Raw genomic sequence first — 13335 nt, 5'->3', positions numbered from 1 at the left:
GAAATGTGGCAGAACCATGAAAAAACCCACTCAAATGGAAAAGCGGTGGAACAAGATGGCGAATGAGGTTACCAGCAGTACTGTGCTGAAAATGATGGGTGATATCACAAAAAAAGTTCGAAAATTCATTCGATAAGCTGGCGAATGATTTTTATTTTTTTTTTCCTTTAAGTGCAATAAAAACCCTATAAAATGACATTTTTGCTTTTGTTGTATGTAATTTTTTTTGCGGAGAAATGATCTATTTTATCCGACCAGATTCTATGTGAAACAGACTTTAATATTGTCAAAATTGAAAAAAAAAACAGTGATGAGGTAATATGGGTCGTCCATATTTAGCCGACTCGTTATACAAAATTTGATACCTGAATAAGGCTGCCCGTCTTTCAAAACCCAGATGCGTGAATTTTTATTGAAATCCAATGAACAATAACGTAAGTATAACAAAAGCAGTGATCGTGCAACATGGACGATCCCTTTTGCCGACCCTTCATACCAAATTTGATACTTAAAATCAACTATCCGTCCATGAAAAATTCCGTGTGCCAATTTTCATGTTAATCCAATTTATAATATCGCCATTATTGCAAAAGCAGTGAACAGGTTATATGGACGACTCTTTTTCTGCCGAGATATGACGAAGTAGGTCCTTTTTTCGGCTTTGACTTTTTGACGCTATTTTGTGCGTTTACCTATGAACTTTCAAATGCTTTCAACAAATCTACAAAATATCAAACAGTTTTTGAGAAAATCGAGAAAAACGATTTGTCAAAAGTGCGATTTATATGCCGAAGTGACGCATATCCATGCGTTTTTGAAAGTGATACAGAACAATTTTAATAAACCGTATAATTTTCAAGCGACATTCTTCAGATTTGGAATAAAATCATATTTGAATATGATAATCTGTTTAAAATAAAATAGAGAAGCCTCCCTCCCCCCTTCCTCAGAAAAAATGGGTCTCAAAGAAGTTGTTGTGACTGTTTGGTAAATGAAATTTGAAAGCAAATTTCAGCATCTACACTTATTTAAAAACTTGAGAAATTATTTAACATTTGTAACATAAAACTAATTTTTCATAAATTGTTTGTGGGGTGAAATCAACAGTTTTATTTATTTTCTAAAGCTGTGTGTAGGGATGAGATGAAGGATAAAAATAAAATAAAACAAAATAATAGTTGTATTCGGCAACACTGAAGATAAATAAAATGATATAAATAACTGTGACAACGTTTGCTATTTTGGCAACACTAGGCAAACAATCAAAACAAAGTCAATCATTGATTTGTTCTTGTGAGCGACAGACGTGTAGAAGTGAATCTCTGAATTGAAAATAATAAAATCACGACAATGTTTAAGCCTACTGCTGCTGATTGTTTTGATTTGGCCTTCCGGTGGAACCCGACGGAATTGGTGTTAGAAGCGCAGATATTTAAGTCTGCTGCTTCTGATTTGTTATTTTGATTTGGATTTTTAAGGCTACTGTTGTTGTTTGTTAGAAGCGCAGATATTTAAGGCTGCTGCTGCTGATTGTTTTGATTTGGCCTTCCGGTGGAATGAGAAGAAATTGACGTTAGGAGCGCAGATATTTAATGCTGCTGCTGCTGATTGTTTTGATTGGCCTTCCGGTGGAATACGACGCAATTCGCGTTAGGACAAAGATATTTAAGGCTGCTGCTGCTGCTGATTGTTTTGATTAGGCCTTCCGGTGGAATAAGACGGAATTGGCATTAGAAGCGCGGATATTGAAGGCTGCTGCTGCTGATTGTTTTGATTTGGCCTTCCGGTGGAATAAGACGGAATTGGCGTGAGAAGCGCAGATTTTTATGGTTGCTGCTGCTGATTGTTTTGATTGGCCTTCCGGTGGAATAATACGGAATTGGCGTTAGGAGCGCAGATATTTAAGGCTGCTGCTGCTGATTGTTTTGATTTGGCCTTTCGGTGGAATAAGACGGAATTGGCATTAGAAGCGCAGATATTTAAGGCTACTGCTGCTGATTGTTTTGATTAAGTCTTTTGGTGAAATAAGACGGAATTGGCGTTAGAAGCGCAGATTTTTATGATTGCTGCTGTTGATTGTTTTGATTTGACCTTCCGGTGGAATAAGACGGAATTGATGTTAGGAGCGACGATATTTAGGGCTGCTGCTGCTGATTGTTTTGATTTGGCATTCCGGTTGAATTCGTAAAATCACGACACTGTGCACTGGACTTTTATTAACGACCGGAAATTGTTTTTAATGTACAAAGAAATACATATCTTGAGAAGTTTCTCCGAAGGCATCACTCAAATTTTCTTCCTCACTCGAATACAATTGAGGAAGATCAAACGCACTGGCCATTTTAACTGAAGAGCGAAATTTGTTCCAATTGCACGACAAGACTAAGGATAAATGTCACTTCGACGGAGAATCGTCAACTAAAAACAAACGTTTGTACGCTGAACTGACGCATATCCATTTGAAGCAATTGTACAAATCATTTATCTTTGCATCAATTCTTCAGATCACATTTTATTAAAAGACCCAGATAAACGAATAAAGAGGAAAAAGAGAAAATCGTATTTATTCGCTTAAAACCAAAATGGTTTATGTGTCACTTCGGCGTAACACGGCAGTTTTGCCGACCGCTGCCCCGAATTGTATTAATGGAATCAATTGTTCGCTTCTATAAACTCTCGTGTGTTAATTTTTCATCTCAATCCGGTGTATTATAACGTCAATATCTCAAAAAAAAAAAAAAAAAACAACGAACAGGTAATATTTGGCCGACCCCTTTGATTTGATACCTGATATCGGCTGTCCGTCTTTTAAAACCCAGGTGCGTGAGTTTTCATTGCAATCGATTATTGTACATACAAGAACGTCAGAAATGAGGTCATCCGAAAATCTAAAAACATTTTTCATCATTCCTGGTCCTAATGAGCACCTATGCTAAATTTCAGCTCCTTAGGTCTTAAGACGGCTGAACGTATTGAAGACAAACACACACACAAACAAACAAACGGAAATTGCTTTTTATATAGGTAACACGCGTGAGATTTCATTATGTCGTATGAAACAAAATGTAAACAAACAGATTTATTACGAAAATACAAAAACTGACATAAACTAGTAGCGATTTCTTTCCATTTAGAACATTTGTAGCCTATAGACAACATAATCTAGATGTGAAATGCAAATTTTAAAGTTGTTTTGATAACATTTGCAGCAGTTTTCTGTGAATTTATAAGATGTTTCGTAAATTCCGGTGTGGTAGTTTGAATATAAAATAAAAATTAATCATGAATTGAAAAGGTAGTTTTTGATTTTCTCCTGTGTTAAGATCCATTTTTATAATTTATTAATTCTGATATTTTTTCTCCAAGAATATGCATGAATTTTTTTCGGTTGGGATATATTATCGTGTTATTTATTTAATTTATTTTACAAATTTAAGCAAAATGAATGCTACGAAACGAATTCTCGAAAATAATAACACATTATCAGGAGAAAAAAATCAAGAACTATCATCTTATATCCATCCTAGCAATGGTTGAAGTAAGTAGGAGTTCCTCAGACGATCCTCTAAGCTACGATCCTCGTTGGATCAAACTTTCACCCGGATCATCATTCGTGAGCTTTTGAGCGAATAGCAGGAGTTATGAAAACCGGTCCAGTACATTACTTTATTACATTCCTGCGCATCCTGACCAAGATATTTCCCGTTGAGGTTGCTGAAAAAAAATTGCAAACAGTTAATCCGGAGGAATTTTTGAACAAAAATCGAGTGAACTTTGCAACATTTGGTTGTTGAAACAAAACGTACCTGAGAGTACAGTCTTTGTACCACCAAGCGCCAGATTCGTAGACTGCACAATTACCAGGATCCAATGAATCGTTGTCCGCATCGAAGGTAGTGAACTTCTGACCGAGTTGTTGAGCAAGCTCATCCCCTGCTGTGCCACTATACTGGCCGAGGCTCTCCAGTTTGTACTGTTCTGCCTCATCGGCCACTCTGAAGTTGTCGTATTTGGCCACCACAGTAGTACCCTCGAAGTCTTCCAACAGCACGGCCAACTCATGCCGCTTGGAAGAGGTTAGCTGGTGAATCTTCTCCAATCCCAGCCAGAATTCGCCTTGGAGATTTCCAAATCCTTCCGCGTAGTTCTTCCAGCCTCGGTAGAAATCCACGGAACCGTTGAACCGATTTTGGATCACCGTCCAGCCTCCATTTGAGTAGTTGTTATCGCATAAGGCTCTGAACGGTGCGCCGGATCCGGTTTTTGGCTGAAGCCGATATATCCCGGGAAGTAAATTCCGAACATCGAGGCACGTTTGTGAAGCTTTATCTCTTTGATTCGTCTGGTGACGGTCTTTTGATGATGCGGCTTCAGGAAGTTCGTATCCGAAAACGTGCGATGTCTTAGGCACAGAGCCACACAAAACAAGCGCTACCAGGAACGTTCTGAATCGTTTGATCAACATTTTGAATGAAAGACTGCTAATTTTTCGGGCACCGTCAGAGTTTTTATACCTTGAAGTTCGGGTAGCAATTTGAGCAAAAAGTTGTTATCAAAAATTCTTAGCACGTGGATCGCTCTTTCAATTTTTGACGCTCATTTTTTCTGGGTATGTTGCAAAGCTTTTCCTCAAAAAATCCCCTCACCAATCTTAATGGCATCATGAGAGGATTCTTTACTCTATTCGACAGCAAACCGGTTTGGATCGTCAAGAGTGAATAGATTCTCTCCCACCGCAGCAGGGTGGTGCAGTGATGCCACATTTTAATCGGTATTTTGGAACCCAAAAAAATCTTTTATCGGTATGAAAATCCTAAAAATCGGTATGAAAATCGGTATTTGAGGTGGATATTCAAAAATGCTTACCCGCATAAATAAGAATTGTAACCAAACGTTTTGCCTTTCTTACAGAAAGGTATAGTTATCGGTCGATTTGGGAGATCATTAATTATGGGTCTTAGATATACCTTTATAGGTACCTATCGAATCAGCTCGATGAGTTCTGATGATGTCTGTGTATTTGTGTGTATTTGTGTGAATTTTTGTAAACTTTGTTCTCGACGTTTTTGTGAAACTGAGCAGTACAATAAAAATGATTTTTATCTTGAAAAATTTGATTTTTTTTCTTCTTCAACCTATAAAAGAAAGAAAAAAATACAAAATAGTTTGAAAATTTTTTTTTCATAGTAAATATCAAAAATCATCACTCCAAAAAACGTGTCAATTTGGCTTGCTAGCCACAACCAGCAATCACTAAAATCAAGTTTATCGATAATATGACGTCAAATTATACGTGACGTCATAGATACGCGCTTGCCATCTGAAAGTATGGATCTGTCGGTGTGTGGAAGGGAGAACAAAAAGGCTTCACTCCCACTCAGGTTTGATGTCATCGTGACAGAAACCGTGTGGGAGGAAAACGACAGTTTTAAGTTTCCCCGGCCAATATTTACTTTTTATTTTAATGGTTCAGTTTGACACCGAACCAATCCAAAAATTTTGAAACCGAAGCTCCAAATTATTACTAATCATAAAGATGGTTTTCACCCAAGGGGTACGACCCCGAAATTAATGAAGTCGTTGATGAGTACGTCGTGCCCACACTGTATGGAACGAAAGCGATTGTTACTTCGCCTAACATTATATTCAGGTTGCACTGTGATGGACAAAACGACGAAGGGGTGCGTGCGGGAGAACGAAGCACACCATATCAATTTCTTCACACGCTCATTTTCATTAACCATTTTATATGGTTACCTAATTAATAATTTAATATTGTTGCTTTTCAATGCATTTTTGGAAAAAAATGCAATCATGATGGTAGTTCTCATGTCAAAATTATAAAATGGCCAAAAGAGTTGACATTGAGATATTTTTCATTCGTTGCCATTTTCAAAGTGATCCATTTTGAAGAAGCACGCATTTTATCGAGGAGTGAAAAAACATTATTTACTATATTTTAACTTTACTATATCTACTTTATTTAAGCTTTGTTTGATGTTCTCGTCATTTGGCAATATATTTAGTTATAATTTGGAATTTTTTTTTTTAAATCAGGACATTTATGGGCCATTTTTCAAAAATTAGGACAATTCAAGCGTTTTTCAAAAATCAGGACGGCCTCTCGAAAATCAGGACGGCCTCTCGAAAATCAGGACAAATCCTGAAAAATCAGGACACCTTACACCCTGGGCATAGTTATAGTTATGTACGTAAATAAGGGGTTCCAGGTGGTTTTGTCATAAATCAGGACATAACCGATTTGTTCGTAGTTTTCATAGTTCAATTACAAATTCGATTGTGATTTTAGATTTTTTTGACATCCAGGACAATTCAACATTTTGAAAACAAATTGTCAAAAATCAGGAAAATTCGAAAGTTTTAGAAAAATCAGGACAACCTCTCGAAAGTCAGGACAAGTCCTGAAAAATCAGGACACCTGGTACCTCTGACGTGCATTACAATTGTTCAGTTGTTGTTGTTGTTTCTCTTGTGCTCAGAGGTGCCAGGTAACCTAATTTATCGGGATTTGTCCTGATTTTCGAGAGACCGTCTTAATCTTTTAAAAACTCTCGAGTTGTCCTGAGTTTTAAAAATTGGTGCCTAAATGTCCTGAATTGTTCTGATTTTTATGAAAACCTCTAAAATTTAATCGAATTTGTAGTTAAACTATGAGAAAGTCTTATAAATCTGTTATAAAATAGTTAAACTCTTTTAACAGATGGTAATCTTCGATTCAGATGATATTTAAATGGTGTTTTTTATATTGTAATCTTTAATTTTATATTCATGTTCTTAATTGATTTTGATCGGTATGTTTTTTTCTATGATCGATATACCCACGCATGTAGACCAGGCCGACAAACCATTTACTAAGCTGAAAATTTCAAAATTGATCGCTTTTTTCTTATTGGAGTAATTTTCGAATAGTAACAAAAAATGTGTTTTTCCATACATATCAATACTAAAATCAAATCGCATCAAACTTTTATTCGATTTTGTTTTAGTTTTGTATAACAAAATCAGTCAATTTGACTGTCAATATAAGCATGATGATAATACTTGATAATACTTATTGGAACATATATCGTATCTTACACGAAAACTTCACAAACAAAAACATCAACACGAAGAAAGATTTGAACTGGTATACGCCACGTGTTTCGAAAGCACCCCGTAAACCGACAATAGCTGCGGAAAGTGGCCGTTCCGAGTTCATAGTCAGCCGAACCGGCACCGCTATATGGTACGTTTGGACTGCCATCACAGTTAGCAGCAGCGTTGGAATCCAAAAGCCTCCGAGCGCGGCACTGCTCCGAAAGTCTCAGCCAGGGAACGCCGGAACCTTTGCGTAGGAAAAGTTTCCACGAGAATCTAATGTATCACGACAGCCTAGAAATATACAAATTTAAGAAAAACCTCAAGCCAAATTAATTCAAGAAGCATCTTACCTTAACATCTTGCAGATTTTGAAATAAATTTCTGTCCAAGTTATATTGGTACACTCCAAAAAAACTGGCGTTTATTTAGTCCTTGGCTGAATCGCATCGCCCGGGGCACCTTTTTCAATAGCTGGAAGGTGAAATTTTCACTACAAAATATGATCTTAGCGTTAAACAAGAAAAAACTCACCTGAAAGCCAACAGCAGCCAGAAAGCGCCATCCAATATCAGCATTCTGTCTTCGACACAACCACCGGGCTCCAGGAACAGCCCACATCCTCCAGTCCGATCCGAGTCGAGACATTTGAGCCGGTTTATTTAGTCTTCGGCTGAGTCGCATCGCCCGGGGCACCTTTTCCAATAGCTGGAAGGTGAAATTTGCACTATATTATTTTAGCGTTAAACAAGATAAAACTCACCTGAAAGCTAACAGCAGCCAGAAAACACCATCCAATGTCAGCATTCTGTCTTCGAAACAACAACCGGACTCCAGGAACAGCCCACAGTCGAGACAATTGAGCCGGAATTTGAAAGTCGGGAGTCGAGACAGTTTTCAGCGGATCGAATTAAAATAACACATGCAACCAAAACAACACGATCAACTAGCAAAACTGAAGTTCCAAATGGCACGCAATTGTCGCCTATATCTTTGTACTCAAATTTGAGCAAAGTTATTTTTTACAACTCAAATTAACTTAATTCAACTTGCGAATCAAAATTAAATCTAATGATGATACCGTATTTGTTTATGTCGAGTGTTGCACTATTGTTGCACTGGTGCACCGCTAAGTGCTGTCAAGCTGTTTGTTTATTCGGACAGTTTTGCACTGGTTTTGACTTGGTGTTGCACTGCCATCGGGCGGTGTTGCCCCAAAAATTTTATCAGTGTTGCGAGAGAGCGTGTGAGTTAGTGAGGTAGCAATACACTGGCGACGATTTGTGTTTGTTTCTTATATTGTAATCTTTAATTTTATATTCGCCTTCTTAAGAGCACCTGCAACGGTTCAGGTGTAAATATTGGTTTTAAGTATTCCAGTATTAGCACAGAGAACAGACGTACAAGCTCGAACAAAAAATCGTCAAAAAGGTGTGTAAAATTTCAAATGTTATCACCAAAAAATACGTTAGAAATCGACTACAAACAGTGCCATCTATTGCGCCGTTCAAAAGTCACAAATCAACTTTAAAGTGCCCAGTTTTCGAAAAGGCGTAATCATATATAAACTCACAAAAAATCAAAAAGGGTGTTGGGATTTTACACAAGATTCGTGGGCTAGCTTGTACGTCTGTTCTCTGTGGTATTAGCACAACTTGAAATTTTAGAATCGGCTAAAACACCCACTCCCCACCGGTGTATGAGCAAATTTAAAACGGAAACACTTTCAATGCAAACACTCAATGATTGAGAAGAAAAAACCCATTTTATTAGAAAAATTGCATAAGTTTTGGGTTTTACGGTTAATTGTCTTAAAATTAATTCTACGAATATTCTAATTTTCTAATTCTAATTCTAATTCTAATTGATTTTGATCGGTATGTTTTTTTTATGATCGATATACTTATGCGTTGAGACCAGCCCCACATACCATTTACTAAACTGAAAATTTCAAAAATTATCATTTAAGGCGCTTGGGATCAGAGGGCCAAGTGCCTAAATGATAGTTTCGAAAAAACGCGCTTCAAAGTTGTTAAGGTGCTCAATATATATTTTTTCGAATTCGAGCAGTTTTAATTCAATCAAAAAAGTGTTTAAAAAAATTATAAAAAATCTAAGTTTTGCACCAGATGTACATTGAAACATAAAAAACCGTTGGTTATACTGGTTATACTTAACTCAAAATTGATGATTTTGGCACTTGCACCCCTATGATCCTGAAGGCCTCATATATGCAAATTTGAGAATATATTTTACCGATCATTGGACTCTATGTTAGAATCATAGATACTAATTTCTCGCTGTCTTGACTCCATAGGTTATCCAGAGCAAATGTTGAATTATTTGAAACACATGGTTGGAGACCTTTTTGCCTTTCTTTCAGAAAGGTATAGTTATCGGTCGATTTGGGAGATCATTAATTATGGGTCTTAGATATACCTTTATAGGTACCTATCGAATCAGCTCGTCGAGTTCAGACGATGTCTGTGTATTTGTGTGTATTGGTGTGATTTTTCGTAAACTTTTTTTGCACGTTTTTGCGAAACTGGGCAGTATAATAAAAATGATTTTTAGCTTAAAAAATTTGATTTTTTTTCTTCTTCATCCTATAAAAGAAAGAAAAAAAAACAAAATAGTTTGAAAAATAAATTTTCATAGTAATTATCATCAAATCATCACTCCAAAAAACGTGTCAATTTGGCTTGCTAGCCACTAACCCGCAACCAGCAATCACTAAAATCAAGATTATCGTATCTATGACGTCAAATTATACGTGACGTCATAGATACGCGCATGCTATCTAAAAGTATGGATCTGTCGATATGTGGAAGGGAGAACAGTCAGGCTTCACTCCCACTCAGGTTTGATGTCATCGTGACACAAACCGTGTGGGAGGAAGACGACATTTCAAATATTCCCGGTCAATGGTTTATTCTTTTTCAATTTAATGGTTCAGTTTGTAACCAAACCATCTCAAAAATTTCGGAACCGAAGTTCCGAAATATTATTTAACATAAAAATGGTCTTCACCAAGGGGTACGACCCCGAAATAAATGAAGTCGTTGATGAGTACGTCATGCCCACACTGCATGGTACGAAAGTGATTGTTACTTCGAGATTCGGCCAACATAATATTCAGGTTGCTCTGTGAAGGACAAAACGACGAAGGGGCGCGTGTGGGAGAACGAAGCACACCATATAAATTTCTTCACACGCTCATTTTCATTAACCATTTTATATGGTTACTTAATTAATAATTTAATATTGTTGCTTTTGAATGATTTTTTGGAAAAACTGCAATCATGATGGTAGTTCTCATGCAAAAATTATAAAATGGTTATAAAAGTTGACATTGAGATAGTTTTTTTCATTCATTGCCATTTTCGTTCTCAGTTTAGAAAATAAAATGGTATGACAAATTTTATAAAATTGACAATATTGACAAAAATTACACAAATGACAAAAACGACAAAATTGATAAAATTGATGAAAAAGACAAAAATCACAACAATGACATTATTGGCAAAAATGACTTAATCGACAAAATTGGGCCCATAGAAAAAAACTGAAAAACATTTACAAAATGCCAAAAATAACAAAATGAAAAGATTGACACAAATGACAACTGACTAAATTGATCAAATTAACGAAATGCAACAAAGTTATAAAATTAACAAAATTGACCAAAAAGACGAAATTTTTAAAATTGAAAAAATTCAAAAATTAAACAAAAATGTCATAATTGGCATTTGAAAATTCGTCAATTTTATTAGTTTTATCAGTTTTATCAAATCTGTCAATTTTGCCAATTTGGATACTAATGTCTATTTGTTTGATTTAATCATTTATGATATTTTTTGTCTATTATGTAATTTTTTTAGATTTTTTAAAAAAAATTTTCATTATTGTCAACTTTTGCAATATCGTAAATTTGGTCAATTTTGTAATTTTTGACAATTTTATAATTTCTGCCAAGTTTTGTTATGTTTGTTATCTGTTATTGTTAATGTGTTTTTATCAGATTATGTCATTGATTTATTTTTTTTTTTAATTTTGACAATCACGCAATTTTGTCATTTCGGTTAATCGTGTCAATTTGGTCAATTCAGACAATTTTGTCAGTTGTATAATTTTTGTCAATTCTGTCATTTTTGTGATTTGCGTTATTTCTTAGCCTTTGTTCTTTTGGTAATTTTTACCGTATTCATTTCTGTCAAATCATTTTGTCATTTAATCAACTCGGTATCGAATTTTGAATAATGCAAATGTACCAACATTACTGTTTCTATCATAAATATGAATCTGTTTTTTTTAATTCTCGGAAACTTTTTATCCACCAGATAACTTTGTATAATCAAAATGTAAATTTCCGAACGAAATTTTTAAGCCAGCTGATAACTCCATTAGTTTATATTTGGCGCATTCGCCCATTTCAAAATAAATTACCAATTTTTGTTTTGGTTACAACAGCCATTGGGCGATGGAATCGAAAAGTTATTCTTTCCCTCCTTAAGAAAAACCCGTATCTGTCAAAAGTTGGGTGAAATTTTAGCTGCATCCCGCTTGCACTAATGCAAAACCATCACCCAAATTCGGCAGCGCTTCCATCGCCCATTGCACTGCATAGGATTTTCGACACGAACGAAATCTCAAGCATGATGAGGTGTGTAGAGGGGAAGAGAAAAGGAAAGAAAAAACTAGCCCGTAAGCTCAAAGCTCAAGAAGAACGAGTAGACGAGTAGCATTTGTTTGGTTCGTTTAAATTTGTTTCCACGAACGAGATTCGTGCTCAGGCAAAAGCTTCCTGAGTCCGAACGGCTTGAGAGAAGATGAGATGGTGTGCATCATCTGCGACGCCGCGACGCTATGTCGTTTGCTCTTTCTCAGATCATTCTGTGCATAAGAATATAGCGTTGATAGCGGATAAGACTTACAATCGCTATCGTAGTCTACGATATTAGAGCCTAGTAGCTAAGATAGACCCGATGATGTCAAACTTTCATTTGGTCTTTTGAAAGGGAATTAAAATTTCCATCTAATGATCCCTATGATTGATTCAGTGGTGCCAACCGTGTTAATCAATAATGAAATCTTATACCCAAAATTTTTGATTCGGTTCGGCAAAACGCTGAGCTGGAACATGAACCTTATCATGCAATTTAATGCCACGCATCGTGAAGCGGGTCATTGGGCTTGGGCCTGCTGACATAAATCAAGCTTGCTCTTAACTCTTAAACAAATTTCCATTAGAATGACAGCTAATCGGAGTGAAATTGATGTGAAGGCTACTGCTTTCTCTGTTTTAACACATGAGAAATCGTATACCGGGATTGTAAGCGCCCATCGCGATGGGCCATAGACTTCACCACTTTCTGGAAAATGAGATGAAATTCTGGCGCTGTGAATACAATACACTGCTTGAATGAGCACGCAAATGGTTTGAGTGAAATCGATCAGGATCGAAATTTTTTGCACAAGCAACCATCTGTGGCATGGTGTACGGTGCTGCTTGTGCAAAACTCAGGCCATGCACTCAGTCCCAGTCGGGGTGGAGGGCAGTGATGTCAACCTTAAAGATTTTGTCTGAATCTTCCAGATTTTTGGACTTTTGCCAGACATTTTTTCAGGTTTCCAGACTTTTGACATTTCTTCCAGACAATTCCAGACTTCTGGGTTTGGACATAAATTGTTCTAAAAAACTCTGAAAATTTAATTTGGTCATGGTGTAATATGACAGGAAATGTTCAATATCGCTGAAAAATAACATAAACGTCAAAATTGAAAAAAAATGACAACAATAACAAAATTTACAGAATTGATGAAACCGACAAAACTAATAAAATGATTTTTTTGATAATGTTCAAGCATGACCCAAGCATGACTCTCCAATTGCAAAATGTTCAATTTTCTAAGTTTAGAAAATTAAATGATATTTTTGTAAAAATTGACAATTTCCACAAAAAATGATAGAAAAGACAAAAATGACTAAATAAATGGATTGACAAAATGATAACATTACAAAATTGACAAAACTGAATAGATAAAAACAATATTATTCATACAATTGTAGAAATTATCAAAATAAGCTAAATTGACTGGATTAAAAACAGTGAAAAATATAAAAATTAAACAAATTAACGAAACTGACCTAATTGACAAAAATGTCATAACAAGCCATAATTAGAAAAATGGCAAAATTGGTAAAATTGTCAAAAATTACAATTGATGATATTCTTA

At 35.8% G+C, this 13335-nt stretch overlaps 1 protein-coding gene and 1 long non-coding RNA gene across 2 annotated transcripts; both read right to left on the bottom strand.

The window, feature by feature from the left end:
- Window positions 1-3067: 3067 nt before the first annotated feature.
- LOC129748597 (angiopoietin-related protein 1-like) lies at window positions 3068-4559 on the bottom strand. The gene is made up of 2 exons (XM_055743256.1): window positions 3807-4559; window positions 3068-3714 (listed from the first exon to the last, which is right to left on the bottom strand). Exons 1-2 carry the CDS (start codon window positions 4463-4465, stop codon window positions 3588-3590), a joined length of 786 nt encoding a protein of 261 aa, XP_055599231.1. The 5' UTR covers window positions 4466-4559; the 3' UTR covers window positions 3068-3587.
- Window positions 4560-7067: 2508 nt separating this feature from the next.
- Window positions 7068-8141, bottom strand: LOC129749025 (uncharacterized). The gene is made up of 4 exons (XR_008737901.1): window positions 7862-8141; window positions 7633-7806; window positions 7452-7572; window positions 7068-7392 (listed from the first exon to the last, which is right to left on the bottom strand). It is a non-coding gene; the product is annotated as an uncharacterized LOC129749025 (long non-coding RNA).
- Window positions 8142-13335: the final 5194 nt, after the last annotated feature.

The sequence above is a fragment of the Uranotaenia lowii genome, chromosome 2 (assembly GCF_029784155.1).
Source record: "Uranotaenia lowii strain MFRU-FL chromosome 2, ASM2978415v1, whole genome shotgun sequence".
Taxonomy (NCBI): domain Eukaryota; kingdom Metazoa; phylum Arthropoda; class Insecta; order Diptera; family Culicidae; genus Uranotaenia; species Uranotaenia lowii.
This window is presented reverse-complemented; position numbering and strand designations above follow the sequence as displayed.